This window comes from Pteropus vampyrus, unplaced genomic scaffold (assembly GCF_000151845.1).
Source record: "Pteropus vampyrus isolate Shadow unplaced genomic scaffold, Pvam_2.0 Scaffold65, whole genome shotgun sequence".
In the NCBI taxonomy this organism is placed as follows: Eukaryota; Metazoa; Chordata; class Mammalia; order Chiroptera; family Pteropodidae; genus Pteropus; species Pteropus vampyrus.
In genome coordinates, this window is record NW_011888846.1 from 3,504,673 (window position 1) to 3,528,362 (window position 23,690).

General features: G+C 41.3%; 1 protein-coding gene across 1 annotated transcript in view; it reads left to right on the forward strand.

The window, feature by feature from the left end:
- The first annotated feature begins 17,059 nt into the window (after positions 1 to 17,059).
- Positions 17,060 to 23,690, forward strand: part of LOC105292889 (quinone oxidoreductase-like protein 2) — a 38,351-nt gene continuing 31,720 nt past the window's right edge. The window contains exons 1-2 of the mRNA XM_023531227.1: positions 17,060 to 17,088; positions 17,968 to 18,097. Coding sequence (XP_023386995.1) covers positions 17,060 to 17,088; positions 17,968 to 18,097 — 159 coding nt within the window. The remainder of the gene's footprint in view (positions 17,089 to 17,967; positions 18,098 to 23,690) is intronic.

Below are 23,690 nucleotides of genomic sequence, written 5' to 3' on the forward strand. Positions count from 1 at the left end.
CTTTTGAGATAATCTCACCCTGCCTCTTGTTTTAATAGGTGACGAAACTTAGGAACAGCCAGGTTCCCTAGCAAGTCAACCACCAGGGCAAATAGGTCTACAATGTCTCTGTGATATCGGTTACTTCAAATTTGTTCCCTCAAGAACCTTTTGAGATCAAGCTTGTTGCTATATGGCTTGGAAATGTATTTAGAGTGATCAATTCCAGAGTCAGACTTCCAAGTCTAAATCATTGTATTCCTCGGTGCTTGAGTGGACAAGGGAAGGTATTGAAGCCAGGAGATTACAGAGACCGGCATTGCACAGAGCTAGAGCATTTTTATTTATACTAAATTACTGTCGAAGTCATGATAACAGAAGTCAGAGAGCAAATGAATAATGGACATCAGATATACAAATTTGAGCATCTCCTTATTAGTCGATATGTAAGGAATCCATTTACCCAAGCAATTTTCTCAAAGCAGCATTAGTAGTGGTGTATGAAACATTCACAGAGGGGTTTTTTTCAAGCTTGCTCTCTCGGTGGTGTCATCCATCCTTGAGCTGAAGTAAAAGTTTCTGCCAACCCCCAATAATCCTTCCTTCATTCAGACTCTCCAAGTCCTGGTCCCTGCTTCACCTCTCCATCCTGCCCTCAGACTAGCTGCAGTAGTTGTCCATTTGTCTAAGTAATAGTATGTCTGGAATTTACCAAATGTTTATAATGTAAAGAGAAAATACTTTTACAACCTAAATGATAATTCTGTGAGATAAAGAGAACCAGTACTTTTTAAATTGCCATTAATCCAATGGAAACAAAAAATAATGAAGCATAGAATTCTATTAAGCAACCTACCTAAAGTAACATAGCTAGTTAATAGATTAAAAGTCTAGTCTCATTTTTTAATTACACTATATCTGAATGCCTTAAGCATCCCCTCACCCCTACCCCTTGGCAGGTAGAGTTGTTCTAACACTCGTGAAGCCAAAAGTAACTGTTTCATATTTTTACAAATTATTGTCACTTAAGAAAAATATTGAAGTAAAGCAAGCAAAAGTGATAAACCAGTCTGCATTGTTGGGAGGCAGTTAATCCTACTTGGATTTACACCAGTGTTCTCTCCCTGGTGTAATGCAGATCTTATTGTGAAGATGAATCTTTGGCTCATACAGTCTTCATTTACATCGGAGTTTGCAAACAGGCTTTTGTGTGTGAAACTACAACAGAGCTAAAGTCTCATTTCTGCCTACCCTACCCCCGCCTCCTTTTTCTTCCCTCTGGAGCTATGCTTTCAGAAGTGATATACATATTTGTTATCCTTGGAGTTCAATTCCAAGTATCAAACCCAAGACTCGGGACAAGTGGAGAAGAAAAAAATGAATTCCCCAAGTAGTAGTCTGAAAAACAAAGGCTGTCTGTAATCTGAGATTTCCAAAAGAGAGACAGAGGCTTTGGGTGCTGAGTATACACATTGCCAATATTAAGGAAAGATAAGGATTTGGGATCTTGGCTGTCACAACCTGAGGACCAGGTATGGGTCCAATTTTCTCCATCTGTCTGACAGAAAACAAACACATTAGAGGATCCCTCATCACACATGCTCTTAACTATTTTCTTATGGCCGGTTCCTTCTTGGCTCCCTAGGTACCACCTCTAAGCTGTTAATGACCCAAGCAGCAATGCAGTTTTTAAACTGTTTCATCGGCCTTCCCCTTTCGGTATTCCCTTTCCACTTGGACACAATGGTGCAGCACTCATTATATTCTGTGACATAGACTGCGCCCAGTTTATCCTAAGAGAATTTTTTCTACATTTCTCAAGATTCTCTTGTCTTCCTCCTGTCTCATTCTTTGATTCTGTGGTGATCTATTCACTTCTACCATTTCAGCTCTCACTTTGATAATGTTGACTTTGAGGTACCCAATTCCAGCCCCGACTGCAGTACTGAGGTCCAGTCAGGAGGTTATAAATGTTGAACACCTCCACTGAGATATGCTTCCCGTACTTCAGACTCATTGTATGGAAAGCAAACTCCTTCTTTTCTTGAATTTCCTTTGGTATTAATAGAACTAGAGGGTTCTACCTCAGACTTGCTTAAACATGGAGTTACCTTCAAGTCCTCTTCTCCACCCTCGCTTGCAGAAACCTGCTTTCCATTCCCACTGACACCATCCTAGCTCAGGCCTGGTTAGCATCACCAGGATTACGCATTAGTTTCTTAGCTGCCCGCCTTCCCCTGAGGCCTTCCCACTTCCAATTCACTCTACACTCTGAAATAGGTGAAATTATTCTAAAACACAGTTCAGACCAGGTCACATTCAAACAAAAAAATAGCTCCCTACTGCCTACTAAAATGCATGCAAAATAAAGAGGCCCTCCCAAATGTGGTCCCAAACCACCATTGCTACCTGACTCATTGCCTGTGCTCAGCCAACCCAAATGGCTCACTGGTCCCTGAGTACATCCAGCACTTCCCTTGCCCCTTGCCTCTGCTTATTTTTTGCATCAGGAATGTCATTTCCTCCATCTCTGCCAGCAAAAAAACTGCACCAACCTTCAAGCCCTCCCCCCCGAGCCCACCTCCCATCAAATGCCAATGTCATTCTCCAACAATTCATTTCCTATCTTCCAAGCTGGAAGTGATCTCTGCCTCCTCTGAGTTCCCATGGCATTTGTTCCTGTCTCCTGGAACCACTCACGGTATATATAGTCCTTTATGTAAGTCTAATATTTGCTATTAAGTAATAAGCATCTTGAGGGCAGAGGCCTTGTGTTATTCATGTTTATCCCCCATAATGTCTTTCACATATCAACCCCTCAAAGAAGCCAGCAGCCAGGAAACAAGAAATTAAAATGAAAAAGTTTATTAAACCCAGCCATGCAACCCCCAGCCCTTCCCTGTTTCTACCCCATTAAAAAAATAAACATACCTAGACATGGCTTGCTACAAGTTCACAAAACTAGCAACCAAGGAAGGATTAGAATTCAGACCTCCTGAATCTCATCATCAGTCATATCAACAAATTATTTCCTTCTTTCCCTTTTTCTGTCCTTCGCTAAATGGATGTTTTTCTCGTTAATAAAGATTTCCTCAGTAGTTTTATTCCTTTATATATTATTTAAGCTTAAAGCATTTGTTCCACATTCCTGGCCCCACATATAATTTTAGCAAAATTATACTTTTTTTTTTTTAACCAAAGGACCAAACAGAGACATCAGAGAAACATCTGGTCTGATTCATCAGGGTAGCAGCAACATTTCTATTTATACATGAGCACAGCCCTATCTTTGTAGCTCTCAGCTGTTCCTCATTGCTCAATATGTTCCCCTTTTCAACCTTGCCTGTCCCCTCATCAAGAGAGCATCCTACATCCTGAGTCTTGAGCAGAATCTAATGCAATAAAAGAAAATCTCTCTCCTACTCCCTAAAAGGGGTCTATATTTAAAAGGAACTATTCCCCTACTTTCTCAGTCTCTTTGCTCCAGAGCCTAGGACAGCAAGCCTCAAGAGGTTGGGTGGCTGCCATTCATTCCCCTGTATTCTGGGTAGAAGGAAGTTGGATGAAAACCAAATCTGTGGCATGAGTGAAGTTCAGAAGCAGATCAGGTAGAAAGAAAGTGAGTATTCTAAATGGAGAAACTGAGGCTGACATAGAAATCTTAAGGATCTCTGACTCTCCTCACAGCAACATTTGATAGTGATTATATATTAGAACTGTTGGATCTTAAGCATTCATTGGTACTAAGAAAGACTTAGGAATCATCTGAGATTTCGTGAGTGCCCGTGTCCCCTAAGAGAAGATCACTGTTTTGTACCAACCAGTGACAATATTGTTTGGGAAAGCAGTGGAATGGGCCAGAGACAAACAGACCTCCACCAGTCATTTCTTCTTGGCAAAAGCTCCTCCAAAATAATGACCTCACCTCAGCATTCAACTACAGGAACGCCAAAAGAATAAAAACACTCAGAAGGAACCACAGGGCCTAATTAAAACCTTTAGAGGTTCTAAGCACGGAAAATAATAAGGTGTCTCACCTCACCCCATGAAAATTAAAAAAAAAAAAAAATTTTGGTGCAAAAAGGTAAAACAACAAAGGTCTTATTTTTTTTTTTTTTTTTAGTGATAACCACTATAGAACAGTTTTTAAAATGGCAATTACCAAACTCTTAAAAATGTTATATTTTTGTATGCTCGTGCTTTTGCCAGTGCTCTAAACACCATATCTTTTGAGTAATTCAGCTCTGCCTGGAATACACAGTACCAACCATCTATTAACTAACACAATCTGTAAAGGGGGTAATCTTTAGCAAATTAATTTCTGTGTTCTTTTAGTAACTATAGAAACACCAAGTTATTCACTCTAGCCAAAGAAAATGATCACTTCCTTAGCTTTTTGGTTTTAATGAGTTCTCAAAAGATGTAATAAAAAAACAAAGCCAAATGATTCTAGAGGAGAGATTTTTTTTTAATGATTCCTTTGTCCTCATATTACCCTGAGAGCAATATTATCATAATTGATCAACATGTGGCGGCTACACAGGCCCATTTTTGCCTCTGATATAATAAAGGCATCAAGATATCAGTTATAATAGCTGGAGCCTATTTAACACTCTTATCAAAGACAAAAAGTATCCAAAATATGTTCCTAGTAAGCTGTCATCTAAATATGGATGAAGATGGTCATAACAGGTCCTGAATGTCTCACTGTTGTTAACTAGAGTTGATTTCTGGTTTTGAGAATAAGAGATCCAGAAGGGTTTTTGGTCATTTTTCCACTAGTCTATAATAGGACATCCTTAGTAGGACAACTAGGGAGGAGCTAGAAGTTTAGAAGCTAGTAGTTAGAAAATAGGATATTAAAATTTAAGATTGCGGAGGTGTGATGGATGACAAGATATAGAATGTGGTCCTAAGGTAACTAAAGTAGAATGGGGGAGAAGGTCACTAGGGTTAAGGAAGTACAAAAATTAGATCACTAAGTTATTGAATTCCTAGGATGGTGGTAGGATGTGGAATAAAAAAGACTATGAGTTTAGCCTCAAAGTCTTTGTGGAATGAAAGGAAGCGACCTCTTCCCCAGAGGCAGGGAGGAGGGGAGGGATGAGCTTTCACATGACAGTTAAAGAGTAATGGTCTGCAAGTAGCCATGGGGCGGGGGCGGGGCGGGGGGGGTCAGTGAAATGCCAACCCCTGCACCCCTACTCCCTCTACAGCACAATAGAACAAAGTGATGAGAGAACGAACAGCCCCAACTAGGGAGATTTGCAGGGCAAACCCCAGACTTGAAGGAGATGCCTTAATCCAAGGCTAGAAGTGGAGAAATATTAAGAATGTAGGGCATTTTATTTATAATGGAATAATGGTTCCCCATGGCCCAGTGAAAAGGCTGATTAAAGATTTGTAGTGATAGACACAAGAGATGAGAAAGATGCGGTTCATAGTGACAAGCTGAAGAAGTGAGAAAATACTAAACCATCAAGGGGACAGGGTAAAAGAAAGTAGGTGACTAGAAACATTTTCCTTTTAATCGGTGACTGAGGATTACAGGAATGAGAGAGGTGGGCTTCAAATATTATACTTCGGCATGCGTTTCTTGGTGTCCCAATGGGATAAAGATTCTGTCAAAGTGCAGAGATATGGTGAGGGCTGCCACAAAGTTTTTGAGAAGCCATAGGGACTTTGTTCTTATCTGATCTATGTCTCTGTGTTTGGAGTCATACCAAGGAGCCTGGTTAGAACAAAGGTTCTCTCTAGTTTGTGGCTCAGCAAAGGGGCCGTTTCTTTATTCCATGAGAAGGCGAATCTGTTGATCGCTTTATTTTATTCCCAGACTCTCTTCATCCCATTCCCTGCCTGGGACTAATAGTTGCTCATCTGAAACACTCTCACACCTCCTCTGCACCAGCACAAGATTCTAGATTATGTGATTTTTCTCTCACCCTCGGCTGTTTGAGAAAGAAGAACATAGAAGCAGACAGTAGGAATCTTCCAGAGTTGATGCACCAGGGCAGGGTGACCAGCTTTAAAGAAATGCTCTTTGTGCGTATCTATGAGTTTCTCTAGATATATATCCAGAAATCGAATCGCTTTGTAATAAGGTCCACACTTAGTCCACTCTATAAAATATTGGCAAATTGTTTTTCATAATGTTTGTACAAATTTGCTTTCCCATCAGCAGAGTTTGAGAGTTTTTTATCTTTATATCTTATCTTCACAACCAATATTTAGCATTATCAAATTTAAAATTTTGCCATTCTCATATATATGAAAAGCAATCCAAGTTTACATCTTCTTCTAGAGAGGCCAAGTATCTTTCCATATACTATTGGCAATTTGGGTTTCACTTCTCTGACTTGCCTATTCATATTCCTTAATGAGTTTTTTCTATTGCATTTTTGTCTTTTTCTTGATTTATAGAAGTTCTCTCTATGTACATGCTGTGCTCAAATCTTTTGTCAGTTATTTGAATTGCAGATATTTAAATATTTTCTTCTACTCTTGTCTTTTAACATTGTTTGTGGTATCTTTCTCAAATAGAAATTTTAAGTTAGCATCTTTTTTTTTATGGTCTAAGTTTTTTATGCCTTAAAAAAGCCTTCCCTAATCTAAAGTAATGAATATATTCTCTTCTATCATCTTCTGAAAACTTTATTACTCTGCTTTTCACACTGAAGTCTTTAATCCACTTGCTATTTATTTATGGGTACAGTAGGAAGGGTATAATTTTTCCTTTTATTTGTAGCTAATGGACCCGACACCATTGATTGACTATTCCAGCTTTTCTTCATTGCTTTGTACTTTAACTTTTATCATACACCAAGTTCTCTTATGTAACGATCTCTGTCCTATTGTACCGGTCCATTTATCTATTTATGCTCTAGTACCACACTGTGTTAATTTCTTCTCCTTACTTTTCTTTTTCAAAGTTGCCTTACCTGTTCTTGGCCCTGAAGTCTTCCATGTGTATTTTAGAATCAGTTGGTCCAATTCCAAATACCCTATTTTGATTCTGACTCTAAACTTAACAAAATTTATACCTTAAAGAAAATTCGCTGATGGATAGAAACACTATTGGTTTGTGAACATTGATTTTGTGTCTATCGATCTTGAAGAATTATAAGTACTGATTACATGTCAAAGATTATCTTGAATGTTCTTTGTAGACAATCATATTATTTTCATGTAATGATTGTTTTGTTTGTTCCTTTTCAATCTCCCTTTTTTCCCCCCCTTGTCTTTCTACATTGGTTAGGACCTCCTGGACAATGTGGAATGAATACAAAATCCACGCCTTGTTCCTGACATTAAAGGGAATGTTTTCACGATATCACCATTAAATATGTTGTCTGTTGTAGGTTTTTAAGGATTATCTCATCTATTTCTAGTTTTCTTTTTTTTTGCATTTTTAAAATATTTTATTTCTTTATATTTTTTAATTTATATTTCTAGTTTTTTAAGAAGGATATTTTAAAATCATGACGTGAGTGTTAAATTTTATTAAGTGTTTCTTTTTGTATTTATTGAAGCAATCATTTAGTTTTCTCCTTTAATGGGTAAGATTATGAATTACATTAATAGATTTCAAAAAAAAATAAATTATTTCATTTCTGAGATTAAATCTTCCTTGACTATATTGTATTTTCAATGAATTAGAAACATTTCATTTAGTTTATATATATCTATATTTATATATGAGACTGGCCAATAATTTTCCCTTCTGCTAGGTGTCCTTGTCTGGTTTAAATATTGTCCCTGAATATTCAAAGGGATTACTTCTCGAAGCAGTCATCGACCTGCTATATTCTATGATAGCAGCTCTCAAAATGTTCTCTAAGTGGATAAATTTAAAGCATTTTCCTTGGACCTTTTTTACAACATTGCGGCTACATATGACACAAATGATGTCTTCTTTCTTAAAATTTACTCTTTATTTTAATGACACCACACTCTCCTTGTTCTCTCATAAATCTCTGAATATTTCTTCTTTACTGTCTTTTTTTTTTCGGCAGTGACTTTTTTTTTTTTTTAATAAAGATAAAGTTTGTGTGTGTATGAGAAATGGATAAATGATGGTTTATTCATACAAAATAATACTATTCAACAGTTAAAATACATATACAAATATGGATACATCCCGTTCTCTACTTTCTTTATGGGCCTGTCTTCTTCTTGGACTCTCCCTTGACCAGGTCTCTTCTCACTGTACGGATGTTCCCTAAATGACTTGATGCACCCTTAATGTTTCAACTTCCACGGGTACAGAGATGAATTCCAATGCTGTATCTTCATGTCAGATTTCTCCCCTCGGTTCTAGTTAATTCTGGATCATTTCTGGCTGTCCTAGAGGCACCTGGGACTTCCCATGTTTAAAATCGAATTCGTAATCATTTCCATTAAACTAATTTCTCCTCCTATAGACACAATCTTAGCTCATGACCCATTATCCATATTTGTCATCCAAGAGAGAATTCTTCGATAGTCTCTCTCCTTCATTTCTCAGATCCAATCAGTTACCATGCCCTGACAATTTAACTTCCTCAGCATTGCTTGATCTGTTCCTGCCTTTCCATCTGCACTCTCCATGCTTCGGATGGGGATTTCTTTCTTTCCTACCTGGACTAGATCAACAATTTACTAACAAATCTTTTTTGTTTGTCTATCTCAAATATAGATACAACTGCAGATGCCACTGCGACCCCTTTCTACTTATTCTCTTTATAGTCACATAAGTGATTTATTTAAAACTCTAATCTTGTCATGTCACTTTTATGCCTTAAAACCCTTTAGTGCTTCTCCATTGCAGGTAGGAGGATGGTCTATACATTTTAGCACAGATTCAGAGCCCACCATTATCGAGCCTTTACATTTTGCTCTGGCTTCATTTACATCTTAGTCTCGTCTCCAGCAACTCATAATTGCTGGTCGTTCCCTATGTAGCCCATGCATTTTTGTCCTCCTGTGCCTTTGCCTACACTCTCTTTTCTACAAGGCACATGTCCACTTCCATTCACCTCTCCTACCCATAACCTCAACCTAATTTCCCTCTTCTTCTACCTGACTAACTCTTCATATTCTTTAAGATCCAGCTCAGCTGTCAGCTCATTCAAAAAGCCATCCCTAACCCTGACCGCTCACTCCCACAGGCTTCACTAAGTGCGTCTCGTCAATGATCTCATAAATGTCACAATTATTACTATATTTTGCACTTACCATATTGTATTATAATTATTTGATTATCTATCCCCATTGGACTGTGAACTCCTCAAGAGAAGTAACTGGGGTTTATTTGCATTTGAAGTTCGAGAAACCAGCAGAGTACGTGACATATATTTCTTGAGTTAAATGAATAAATGATTTAGTTGAATCGAATATGCTCTTCCCAGAAACTTTTGGTTTTCCTGTCTATTATTGTTTAAAATTTAGTTTTTACTAGACTTCTCTCACCATACAGACTTCATAAATCTAATTTTTTTTGCTCTGGCTAACAAACTCTAAGAATAAAAAAAAAAACGAAACAAAACAGTGACCTATTAGTGTGGCTAATATAGTCAGATTGGAATATGGAAGCACAAGGGAAAAAAGAAACAAATAAATTAGGATAGAATGATGAAAGAAGATACAAATTAGAATATGTACTACCTATCACCCCTAACTAGTGTTTTCACTAATTCTGTGGTGAGGAATGACTAATATTTATCAGCAGTATCACAGTGTCAGTGGCTCCTGGGTTATTTGTGAAGTCAGATATCACCTTGAGATTTATCTAAATACATCTGGAAACCCTATCCCCTGTCTTATCAGAAAAGCAATGCTCTCCCCAAACTCCCTGCAGTTTTTCTGGGCTCCCATTCCCTTGGTAACCTCGGGGTTTGGTTTCTGGCTTCTGCTGAATCCCCATTCTTCACTCTGTATCTTGCAGCTGTTCCATTATCTTCATTTGGCACTGACCCAACAGTGGGTTACAGCCCCTCCTCCGAAATTTCCCACCCCAAATTCATGAGAGGCAGCTGTGTGTCGTAGATCCTTCCGGAAGATTCAAAGATAATGTTTGCCGCTTTGGGGGCGTTATATGGCAAATACGCAGCGCTCCTCGGCCGATTTAAAATCGAAAACTTGATGACCTCGCTCCATTCCCACCAACCCAAAGTTAAGCCTTCCGACATGTTGCTCAGCCTCCTCTCCCACTCTTCTTCCTCCTTTATTTCTTCTTTTTTTCTTCCCGTATGTCCCAATTTCTTATGCAGAAGGATTTTGTGATCTTTTTGTTGTTTCTTTTTAACCCATACGGAGCCTCTACGTCCATTCCTTAGGCACCTCTCAGATATTATTCTAAGCAAAGACAATTCCTTGCTTAAAATGAACTCTTGTGCCAGTTTGCAAAATAATATTTTCTCATTCCTTGACTACATTTCTATTTATAGTGTAGAGATGCTTATGTGTCAGGTAACTAAAGATTCTATATAATCTATGTGATTATTTCTTTCTAAGTCTTTTGTAAAATCTATGTAAAGGAAACCTTTAGTCATTGCTAATGGTTGGTGCCTGAACTAGATGGTAGCAACTGACTCATGGAGTCACCATCCTGGTGTGTAGGTTGGAACAAACTGGAGAGTACTTAACAGAATTATGTGTGAACTGGGCCTTAAAACAGTCTCGGCTTAATGCCTTTAAATAAACATTTCTATATTTGATATGTGGCCAATCTGAACGGGGTGTTTCTGAACAATGGCACATATTGATGGCTCTTAAACTTCTAGAATCCCAAAGAGATTTTCTCTTTTGGAAGGACTTCAATTCATTCTTTCCAGCAAATATTTGTCAAGAGCCTACTGCGGGTTAGGCGCTGTGATAAACCTTGGGGACTGAATGCAGAAGAAAAGAATTGAACTCCCTGCTCTTATGGAGCTTATATTCTAGCAGGGAACACAGTCAAGAGAAAGGAAATAGATAATTACACATTGTGATAAGTTCTATGAAGAAAGCCAACAAGGTGAATTGACAGAGTACAAGTTGGTGGTGGAGGGAAGGGAGGTACTCCTTATAGGGTTGTTTGGGAAGGTCCTCTTTGAGCCTTGACCTGTTGTTATCTGAAATCTAAGTGATGTGAAGGAGGCAGTCATGCAAAGAAAGAGGCCATTGCAGTAGTTCTGGTAGATGATGGCGGCTTAGACTAGGGTTGTGGCAGTGGAAAGAGGAGATGTAGTCTAGGTGTGTTCTGAGGTAGAACTATAGCAGCATTTGCTAATAGGAGATTATATATATATGGAGAGGGCGAGGGAGAAGAAGAGAAGAAAGAGAAGGAGGAGAGGAAGAAGGAAGAAGAATCAGGGATAACTACATAGTTCATTTTGACACAAAGATAGAGAAGACTAGAAGAAAAACAAGCTTAGGCAGGGAAATCTAGTGTTGCATTTTAGACATAAATTTGAGATGCCTCTTGGACATTCAAATGGGGATAATAAATATATGAATCTGGAGTTCTGGGAAATTTTAAGACCGAAAATATATATATTTGGAGTAATCAGCACACAGATGCTATTTAAAGTCACGGAATTGAATGCACTTTCCTAGGGAGTTATTTTTAAAGAGGGCCCAGGACCGAGCAGAGGCACTCCAACATTTAGACATCAGCTAGAGAAATGGGAACGAGGAAACGACTGAAAAGGAGCTGCCAGTGAGGCAGGAGAGAGCCAAGAGAATGTGGTACCTCACTCAAAGAAGAGGCGGAATGGTTAAGTTGCATTGCACACCCAGTGCATGACTCGGCCTGATCTGTAAGTTTTCTTGGCCCAAAGATTCAAGTCAAGACAGGTGTCTGACGTCAAACCTTCTGGAAAGGTTTTGCACCCTGATCGGATGTCTGAGGAGGCAGCAGCTCTGGGCATTTGTATGTGTTATGATTCTTCCATGCTCGTGATTGAACACAGTGGTGGTAAGCAGCTAACAAGTGATGCCAGGCTGCCTTCATGTTAGCCTACGTTTGTTGGCTGATTCTTAGTAGATAATTCCAAACGATCTTTGTGATGAGAACAAAGTGTAAAGTCACGAATATAAAATTAATGTGGGTGTTTCGCAATTTCTGTGGTAAAAGCGGATCGCCTCTGTTAATTCCTTTTTGCAGAAGGCATTGATCACTAGGAGTAAAGAGTGGTGCCTCTTTGACATCTGGTTCCTTGTGGTTAAGTCCAGCTCCCAAGTGAAAGTGGAAACATCAATGGAAAAACACCACTCTGCCTCTCATTATAAACAGCACTGACACTCTAGACAGCGTTCCTTTGATGGCAAGTCCTCTGCCAGTGTAGGGTACAGCCATTTTTGATGCAGGCTGTTTTATAAGAGTCGGTTTGCTGACACAGCTTTGACACAGTCATTCTGATGCCAGGAGCATCTTGATGTGACTGCCTTGAAGTGGCTGTTTTGACATGAGAACATTTTGACTGCCTAAAAACAAACCAATAAACTTTTTGCTTAAAAAAAAATTATTACCGAGTAATGTGCATTGGCAGATCTCTTCACCCATTCCCCAAGCCCTATCTCATCCCCTACCCCGCCAAAATAGAAGCCAGACAATAGGACCCTTGAGAGGAACAGAATCATCCTAAGGAAGGGAGAAGACTGAAACAGTGGACTTGACTCAACAAAACAACTTGAAGAAAGAGAAAGGTAATTCTGTTCTTGAACGCACCCTGACTCAGCCCTTTAAAAAGCCAGTGTGTCTCCACAACGCTGAAAGAAGCTCGAGGAGCTCGACTGTAAGGGAACCCCCTCCCCTCCTAAGAGCTGTGTCATGGCATTTCTTTGACAGGATGTGTACCCTTGAATGAAGGACAGTACTATTCAGCACGGAGGTTAAAAAGAGCCACGGCTCTGCACACCCAAACAGGAGGCAGCTACCCAGGCCCCCAAGCGACAGATGTGGGCATGGAGGGGTCAGATAGTTGGGCTGGTGCAGAGTTGGTATTTTGTCATTCAGGTGTGACTAGACAATAGGGAAAGGAAAGGGAAATGCCTCAGGCTCGTTGTCCTGCTCCTGTTATCAGGGAATCTACCAGGAATCTACTATCAAGTGTCCTCTTAGTCGAATGGAGAATACAAACTGACTTCCTCCCACGCAAATTCTTTTTCTCCCTAACAAATCTCTTCATAAGGAACAATAGAACTGAAACACTTACTCTGGGAAACCAGTTAAATCATTAATGTGATTAATGATATAATTTCTCCAGTACAAGGTGTTCCTATCTTTTAAGCTCATGAACTAAAACATTAAACATTTTCAAAAGATGGATCTCTTGTCTATTTCTGCCACCATTATCTCTTTAAAGAATTGAAATGTTACTTAATTGAATTCGATGTACATGGAGGGTATTGAATGATAAGACGTAATATGAAAATCTATACAGCGTGCATGATTTGTTTCCTGGAAATAAAAGAATTTCCCCTCTCCCCAAACCCATTGACTTCACTTTTCATTGCCAGCATTTCCTATTTTGTTTTCAATCCTTTCCAAATACTCTGATTTCAATTTAGGTCAGCAGACACATATTAAATACTATTAAGTTCTAGTCATTTTGTTAGGCACCACAGGGAACGAAAATATAAATATGAATAAAAAATAACCTCTGCCCTCAGGGATATATTGGGGGAGATTAGACTTGAATATAAACAAAATATAAAACAGATAGAGATATCACTAAGCACTCTTGTGCATTTAAATATCATCTGATAAATTTCAGATGCCATAAGCTGGCATAATCAAAATGATTTGAGACCGCAATGACTGGAGCAATTAAAACCTACTGGGAGAAGTAAAGGGAAAATGGCATTTAATTATGGACGGCCTACTCTGTGATAAGCACTGTGTAAAGTGTTTTACATATCTCGTCTCATTTAATCCTTCCAACAGTCTCATTTTGCAAAGGAGGAAACAGCAGCCCAGCAACATTAAGACCTTGCCCAAGGTCACACGACTCAGATTTGGTGTGGAAGCCAAGTTCAACCTTGGCAGGATCCACGCTCATTTCAGTTCCCTCAAGGAAAGCAACAGTGTGGGTTATAGTTGAGGTAAGAGAATGGGCTGAAGAGTTTCCGAATTACAAAGACACTTTTCTTTCCTTTTTTCCTCGCTCGTCCTTCTTCTCTCTCTCTACTTCAAAAAATAGATCACAAGGAACAGTTCTAGGGAGGAAATCTGTTAATAACTTAAAAGCTAATACATCAAAAGTATTATCTCACCAAATGCATTATCTGCTTTCACAGCCTTATGAGGTAAGTGTTCTTATCCTCCTCATTTTACAGACAAGAGGTCTCTAAGCCATATGGCTGGTAGGCAGCCTAATCAGGACTGAACCCCAAGTTTGCTTCCAGAGCCTGTGCTTTTACCTATTGGGCAATACCATCTCCTTATACCACTTATTCCAACACCGTGATATTAGAGTCTAATGAAAAGATGAGATTTGTGGAGTCTGCCTATCTCCTGTAAAGACAGCACTTAAAAATGAATCATTAATGAATATTAATTCTTATCAATATTTATTCTCAGTCCAGTCAAGTAGCTGACACGTCCACTCGTGTTTCAAACTTATTCATGGAGTAGGATAAAGTACTTTCCCAGGGCCAGCTGCTGGGGTTCATACAAAGCAAAGAACTTGGCTACAAGTGTCCATCATCATGAGGGAGGTTCTCTGATTTGACTCCAGCCCCAGCTGAGACCTTTTGTTACCTGTTCCCTTGCACTCTCCAAAGCGGCTCTTTCACAGATTCTCCACGCTCCACAAATCTGCAACCATCCCTCCCACCCACAGGTGTCACTTCCCCTTCACTCTCAGCAAATGACTCAACCCCCACTGAAAGGGAAAGTACAAGCCACCCGATGATAATCACCTCGAGTTCCCGCCACCACCCCTAGAGCCTGGCCTCCCACCAGACACGCTGCATCCTTCTTTGTGCTTACGGTGGAAGTGCTCCTTCCTGCAGCCAGAGCCCCTGCCTGACTTGTGGACCCCAAACCCTCCTACTTTCTCAGGAATCTTGCTCTATCGATTTCTTCCTCGCTCTTCATCGTTTGCCTTTCCCTTCCTACTAAATCCTTTCATCAATATTTAAAATGCTCGAGTCTGTGCTTAATAAATAAAAACAAAACAAATGCTCTCCCACGAACCCTGCTCTATCTCTCTTCCCTTTCTCGGCCACATGTCTACACTTGTTGTCACTACTTGTTTACCTCCCACTCATTCCTCAGCCCACCATATCTCAGCTTGTGCCATCAACGCTTCTCTTAATCTGCATCACCAGGGACACCAATGACCTCCCTATTGCAAAATCCTAGGTGCGCTGCTCACTCCATTTATTTCTTTACCTCTCGGTGTTCCACGCTGTTGTTCACTATCCCTTGAACTGCTCTTTGCTTGGTTGGGTTTTCTTTCTACGTCTCTGGCTGTACTATCTTCTCTTAAAGCTGCTCTTCCAACGGCCATCCCTTTCTCTTGGTGTTCTGTATTAGGGCCCATTCATTTCTCAATCTACACACCTTCTCTGGGCGACTCTATGCTAAGCCTTGGCTTTAGTGACCATCTATTTGCCCGTGACTCTCAAATCTATAATTCTGGCCTAGATCCCACTACTGAGGTTTACATTTAAATATATATAGCATTCCGTCTCCTAATCATTTCCACTTAGATGTTCTAAGGACACTTCAGCTCTTCACATCCAACTGCTCCAAACTCGCCTCTTTCTCCTTTCCAACCTGTTCTTCCTCTGGGTTCCCTGGGCCAGTGAGTGGTTCTACCATTCAACCAGTTGCCTAAGCCAGAAATGTGGGTGTCATTCTCAACTTCTCCCTCATCTGTACCCTATTTCCAATCAAGTCTGGCAATTATACCTTTAAATATCTCTGGAATTCATTCACTTATTTCTGTTTCCACTACCGCTGCGTAGACATCTGCCTCCTCTGACCAGGTCTGCTTCTGACTGGTCTGCTTGCCTCCAATCTTGACCTTCCTTAATGCATTCTCTATCCTGCACTCAGAGTGATTGTCTAAAGTGCACATCCTTCAAGGTAAAACTCTAACTTTTTGACATGGCATGGCTGGCCTTTTGTGACCTTGCCATCTGTCACCAAGCTGTCTTTTGCCCTTTCTTCTCTCACAGTCTTCTATTTGGCCTTGTTGAACTGATGCTGGATTCTCTGCCAGAAAACTGTCCTTTGTGTCAACCTAATTCCTCCTCTGGGACATCTTCTCTGTCCTCCACCAACCCGTATGTCTGCATGTTTCTCCCTATTGTGGGTTAGATTGAAGTATTTCCCAGGCATGCTTTTGAGTCTCATACAAAGCAGGGAATTTGACTGAAAATATCTGTCGTGGTGATAGGTAGCTTGGGGTCAATTTATCTCTTAAATAGTCTCTGATTTTGTACACTTCTTTCAATCATAGTACATTTGTGTGTTTCCTCTCTTTAGATCCAAGGCGCTTGAGACCATGGCAATCAGGTACAAAGGTTAAGAATTCAGGCTCTTGAGCAAGGTTGCCTGGATTCGAATTCAGTCTCTGTGGCTTCCTCGTTCTCTGACATTAGACAACTAGCTAACTTGTGCCTTAGTTTTGTCATCTGCAAAATGGAGATAATAACAGTATCTCTCTCATAGAGTTGTTGTGCAGATTAAATGAGTAAAGCTGAGCAAAGCATTTTAAATGATGCCTGACACATGGCAGACTCTCCAAAGAAGGCTGCTATTACTTCTGAAGGCAGGTGCTGGATCATTTATCTTCATAGAGGTGCTCACTAAATATTCATGAATGAGCAAACAAAGGGAATGTTTCTATCTAAACCTGTCACCCACATTCTTAACATTAACCCCCAAATAAATATTCAATACATAACACTAAGCACCATGCATATAAATTACACCAAGACGGTCGCTGGTCACTTGGAACTTTTCGGAAATGAGGTCATTCTATTTCTACCCAAGCGCTCAGGGAATTACACTCCCTGAAGGGGAGATGTCTGAACCAAAAAGTTCACCTCAAAGTTCCTGAGGGCGGCATGACCGACTCTGAGGTAATGTCTTCTTTACGTAAACATGACTGTTAAAAGCAAGGAAACATTAAGGTAACTGTTTTAACTTGTTTCTAGTAATTTAAGACTATTGGGCCCTCCATTCTCCCCATGTCACAGACACCTGTAATCTCATTTTTCCTGCTCAAGGAGAGCGCAGTATTCTGCGGCTGCTTTTCCTTTCAGAGTCATAGAAGGTAGGCTTTAGTTCAAGCTTCACAAGCCTGTGTGATTTAGAAGTCAGTTTTTAATAGTGAAAGTAGTACCATCAGATGCTTAGTTGGGTCAGGAGAGAGAGAAACAATAATACTGATTAACAGATGTGAGTTTGTTTCCAAAGAAAGAGTCTAAGAGGGAACCGAGGTGACCTAAGAGAAGTTTCAGAGTAGGAGAAAAAGCTGGACCAGACATGTATATGTATGGCACCAAGAACATATATATACACATTTATATATATATAAATGCGCATCCTACTTTTATTCCTACTTGCTTCCTCATTGGCCTCCTGCCTCTTGTAGGGGTAGACAGACTCTGACACAGTATTTCTATCTTCATAAAGATAGGCTGGCATCTAGGGAAATGACCCTGATAGACTGAACTATAAATACAATATTAATCAGAGCAATTTGCTCTTGAATTGTGCTCCCTTTCCCAATATCCCAAAGCAACTCTAGGAGAGAGGCAAAAAAGCACAAATGCTAGCCACTTAATGAGTGTGCAGGTAAAGGTCGAATATTCCAACACAGTGGGAAAATAGTAACCTGAGTCCTGCCTCCAGAGAGAGTTACTTCCCCAGATTGGACACATCTGAACAGAGCCCACAGGCGGTGCCCCAAACGGTCTCTCTCTCTTCCGGCGTAGAGCAAGGTACAAAGGAAAAACGAGGGTAAGGGTTTAATCCACATGTTACTAGTCACCTTTGCTTTCTGCAAGAGTGAATGACCAGCACAACCTTTACTCCTGGGCTCGCCTTGCTGCAAGCGGCAACAAGACCGGTACTGTAAACATCTCCCAAATAAATGTCATCACATGGACAGTCCACCCAGGGACAAGAAAATCTTCGGTAGGAAGGTTGAACACAGAAAGGTGAGCCTGTCTCTCCTCCTTGCATAAGAACCTCTGTGGCCAAGTTAGTTGCTGTTTTACAAGTCAAAAGGTGGCCTTTCAACTGCCAGCCCTGTTCTCTCCACGTGACACTGGAGAATTGAGCCTCTCTCTGCCTCTAGTGACCTGCTGAGTAATAAAGGTTTGTGGAGTTGCTTTGTTTCTTTCTCTTTTTTTTTTTGTTTTTAAATCAGAACTAAGCTGACAGTCCTCATGATGATAGGGAGGGCAAGGGCAAGTTAAAATCCGCCCCCAGCTCCGCAGGGAAGGAAGAAGCTGAGGCTCTTCCTGTCAGCAGGTGTGAGTCAGACATACAGGGAACAGCAAAATTGAGTAAGAAGGTGCCATTTTGCCATCAATGTTCCCACCACCACCGCACCGAAATAAATAGTTTGAGAAAATGATCCAGGATAAAAGAACTCTCCGGCCTGGAGTCAGACTGAATAGAAGGTTCCCACTGAATGCTGCTCCATTATGTAAGTTCTCCTTTGAGTGAGGGATTCCAGCTCTTGGTGGAACCAATTGGGATGAGGAAGTATTGACAGCCCTGGGAACCTGCAAAGCTGGCCTTTGATTAGTGGCTTTGAAGCCCAGTTTCATCACTAAATTCTTAGTTGAGTGTAAGCAAGTGAACTTGGCCCCCTCGAGTCTCAGTTTTTAAATCTGGAAACCGGGATCCGTAACTTTTACCATTGGATTGATATACACATATAGGCACACCTCGGGAATATTGCGGGTTCAGTTCCAAATACTGCAAGAAAGCAGATATTGCAATTAGGCAAGTCACGTAAATTTTTTGGTTTCCCAGTGCATATAAAAATTATGTTTACCCTATACTGTAGTCTATTAACTGTGCAATACTATTATGTCTAAAAAGAAGGAAAACCCAAATATACATACTTTAATTTAAAAATACTTCATTGCTAAAAAATGCGAACCGTCATCTGAGTCTTCAGTGAGTTGTAATCTTTTTGCCGGTGGAAGGTCTTACGTTCAATTTGTGAAAAACACAATATCTGTGAAGCACAGTAAAGCGAAGGGCAACAAAACAAGGTATATGTGTATAGTGACGCTTATTAACCACCCCCAACCCCCCTTGGAGAGAATTCTTCTTGCCTTCTTGTTTGTTTACTTTTCCATTTCTTCTCTTCTGTTCACTGCTGGAAGGATGGTGATTAGCTTGATGTTTACAGAGCCCACGCTAGGTGAGCATCAAAGGAACCTAAATATACTCAGGATACAAATTGGTCCCATAACCAATTTTCTAGTGAGAGAGACTGGAGTTTAACCTCACAGCTTCATTCTGTATCATGTATCATTTCTATGTGCTTAAGCTTCAACTGTTTCATAAGCTATGTGTATTTTGTTTGGCATTTATTCTGAAAGGAAGACCTGCAGTATGTAGTACATCTCAGAAAGTGGGGGAATTGTCTATAAGTTCTTTCACTTGTTTCGCTATTGAGGCCAGAATTTTCAACACAAAACCCCAGCAAACATTATTTTACAATTCTGAGGTTCTCAACCTAAAGTGAACATCAATGTATTTTTGGGCCCCCCCTCCAGACCTACTGAAACAGTATCTGTGTAATCAGCAAAGCTGCTGCCATGTAGCTCTGAGGAGCGCACTGGATGAGAACAGCAGAAAGCTTCTTAGATCGAGTTTCCTAAGTCAAGCCAGCCCTGGGCACAGCCTTCCCTTCTCAGACAATGCTTATTTCTTCCTTCCAGATGCTCAGACCAAAAGCTTTGGTGTCATCCTTGCCTTAGCTTTTATTCTCACACCCCGATTTATCAGCAAATCTTGTTGGCTTTGTCTACTTTCAAAATACATCCAGGAAAAAAATATAAATATGTTTTTATGCCTAGGATTCATCACTTCGGTTGATACCCTAATACACCTTTTTTTCTACGTAGCAGCCACAGCGATTCTGTTAAAATTTGCCTAATCGTTTCATTCCTTTGCTCAAAAATCTCCAGTTGCTCCCTGTTTTATTCAGAGTAAAAGGCAAAGTCCTTACCATGGCCTTCAGGGGCACTGCTGACCTAGAACCTGCCATCTGTCTGCCTTCTCCTACGACATAGACATCTATATGGCTAACTCCACTGCTTCCACCAAGTCATCGTTCAACTGTCACCTTCTCAATGACCACGTCCTGATCACCCGATTCCAATTGGTCTTCCTCCTTCACCCAACCTCTCCCAATTGTTCTTCTGATCTACTTTTTCATTTCCCCCCAAAACACGTATCGCCTTTAATATATAATCTATTTATTGTGTTTTGTTTATTGTTTACCTTCCCTAGCTAGACTATAAGCCCCACGAGGGCAGGAATCTGTGTTTGTTTTGTTTCCTAATGTATTCCAGGCACACAGAACACTACCTAGTATATAGTAAATGCTCAATAAATATTTGCAGCATTTAATGAATGAAGATTCTTAAATCCAGAGAGAGCAAACCAGGCAAGTGAGACACCTTGCAAAATTCTGCCTCAACAAAGTTCACTCCTAATTGTATTTGCCACTATGGGGCCAATCGCAGCTCACATGATAAGTCAAGAATTTGGCAGTACTGGATCCTACAAATGCCATAAAATACGCTACTTCTGTTTTTCAGATCAAGAACCAAGGGCTGTTGAATTACTTATATGCTGATAATCAAGGTGTATACCAAAATAGTTGCTAGAAATTTCACGTTAGCTGCATGCCTGTGTATTATGTAGGAAATGGGGTAAAACAGAATATGACTTGAGTCCTGTGAGCTCCAGCTTCTCCCAGGTGGGTAAGGGTCAAAAACTGTTGGATGGTCCTTCTCTGAAATGAGTTAGTAATAGAAACTCAATTCATTGCAGAGAAAATGTTAAAAGGGGAGATTTCACTTCCCATATCTATTTTCATTTCATAATCTCCCCCCAAATGGTTAGCCCAGCAGGGCAGAGAGATCAACGACATCACAACAATGATCAGAGGCAGCTACGCTCGCCCCTGGTGGAAACAGTCTGTGACACGTCCCCCCTCAAAAGACAATGCTCTTAATTAGCTGCACCATATTTCCCAGAGAACAAAAGCTTCCCATCCCTCACAGGAAAAGCTTTTCCAGGAGATATCTCACTGGGGAAGCGCCAGGCACACAACAGGGAGAGGAGAACAGACAGGCTGTTCTGAGCTCTGCACAGAGACACAAACTCTGGATTCTCTAGGGAGTCGCAGAGGTTAGCCGGCACATTTTTCCCCCACGTGACAAGCATGTGCTTCACATACCCTGAGGTGGCCAACTTCAGAGGGCCCCTTTGCTCCTCCCTCTGCCTCAGTCACTGGCTGGGGGCAGGAACCTTGGGGGTGGCCAAATAAGCTGGAATAATTTTCAGAATTGAGCATCTGGGGAGCAGTAGGGAAAGAACTGGGAGTTTATTTCAGGTGACAGACATAGAGCAGGCTCCTATTTTTTTCTGAGACTATAATAATATCTCTGGAATGGGGATGCTTGAATCATATGTCTCTTCATATCACTGTGTGGGAAGTCTCAGTTATAAGCCCAACAATGGGAGACAGGGTGGTGCTTAGGGTTTGGTGGGGGCTGAGCGAAGGAGGGCGGCAGCATGATGGGGTGGGAGGATGGCGTGGCGTGCAAGCAGAAACGGACTTAAGGGGAAAGGACGATGCACCTGAGCCTGTCTGGGGAGCAAAGAAAATGGGGCCGAAAAGTCTTCTCTCCTCAGCGGTTTTGCTCCCCTACCTTCAACGTGTTCTCTGAAAAACACAGAGAGGAAGAAAACCTTGTTTAAGTGCCTCTTCCTGAGCAAGTCCACTGGCAGGAAAGGAAAATCCAAACGCTCATATATTCTATTTTTGTGCCCAGAGGCTCCCGGCCCTGCATACAGACTGTTCCTCACTCTGAAGGAAAGGGAACTGGGTGTGAGGCCGGAAGTGAGGACCCAGTGTTACTCCAAGGCCTGTGCCCCATACAGCCTCCATTTTAGGAAATAAAGGTCTAGTGCAGGGTCCTGTGGGACTGGCCTGAGGGTGGAGTTAGTGAAAAAAAAAAGAAGAAAAATAAAAGGGTGCTTCTCTGATTATTACCTAGGCAAACAATTGTGGAACTAGACTTTAATTGGAAAGTTCAGTCAGCCGTATTCCTATTATGCTTCTTCTGGTCACTAGGGTTTACTGTCACCATGCAGATAAGGATGGGAGGCCTGATTAAGGGTTTTATGTTTTGTTGTGTGAGCCAAGCGAGAATCATAAATCAGTAATAAGAGCAATAAAACAGCAGTTACCTAGGTAGATAAGATCTCTCTTTGTATATTTTGCATAAATTTTGTGCCCTGATTAACAAGCTTGCTGTTTTCCCTCTATATGACCTTTAACCAGTTCAATGGAGGTGCTTAGGGCATCTAATCTAGGAAACCGGGGTTTGGTCTACTCTTCCTCTCAATCCATTGTGGCCCTGCCTCCCTCTCTACTTTGCCAGAGATGGCCTTTTGTGAGGCCCACAGGGTACCCCGAGAAGGGCAATCCAGCTTATGACAGTCGCAGCTTTTAGGCTATTCCTGCCTCCTCTGTATCTGGCATTAGAAGCAGACCTTAAAAAGAGACCTCCGTTTTTAAAGGGTTTCCTGGGAAGCTGGGGATTGGGGATGGAGGAAGGAAACTAGAGAGATCTGATGACAGGGAAAGGCTGATTTCCTTTGGCTTTGCTGGTTTGTTAACACACCAAGATAGCACTGACCCTGGCAGAGGCAGACCCTCCTAAAATGCAGATGCGATCATGGTACCGCCCCTGCTCAGATCCCCTCAGAGGCTCCCCAGAGCCCTGGGGATGATGTCCAGATGCCCCCACTAGGATTTACGAGGCTTCTCCTGAGCTGGCCGCTGCTGGCACTGCACCCCCAGCTCCGCCGCCCCCCCCACCCCGCTTCCCGCCCTTTCCCCAGCCCCCACCACCACTCCACCAGCTCTACGGAATTCCTTTCAGTTCCTGGTGTATCTGCTTCCCCTCTTCCCCACTTTCAAATACTTCTTTCCTTGCTGCTCCTAACTCATCCTTTAACTTCTTCCATTGAACGTGTCCACCCCAGGGAAGGCTGCCATCACCCCCTGGCTCTGGGTTAGTTTTCTCTCTTACGAGCTCCCACAAACCTCCTACTTAACCTATCACTTACATACTACTTTGTAGTTCTCTGTTTGCTGGTCTGTTCCTCCTGCTGGATTGTAAACACCCTGGGGGAGCACTAAGGCGTCTGTCTTCCCAGGGCCTGGCCAGCACCTGGCACAGGGTAGCGCCCCACGAGTATTTGTTGAATAAATAGGCGCTGGCCCAATAGGACGATAAATCCACTGGTTCTTCCCGGATTTGCATCTGACACATTCATTTTCATGAAGTGCCTGCTGAGACACGAGGAGGACCCCTGAGTTAGGACGAGCTGCGGTTGGGCTGCCCCCCCCCCCACTTCCCTTCTCCCACCCCACCTCGTCCACCGGGCCTTTTCGGGGGTCACAGTGAGCAGTTGCCCTGGTCAGCTCAGGGTCGCTGGTGGAGCTCCTTGTCCGTGCATA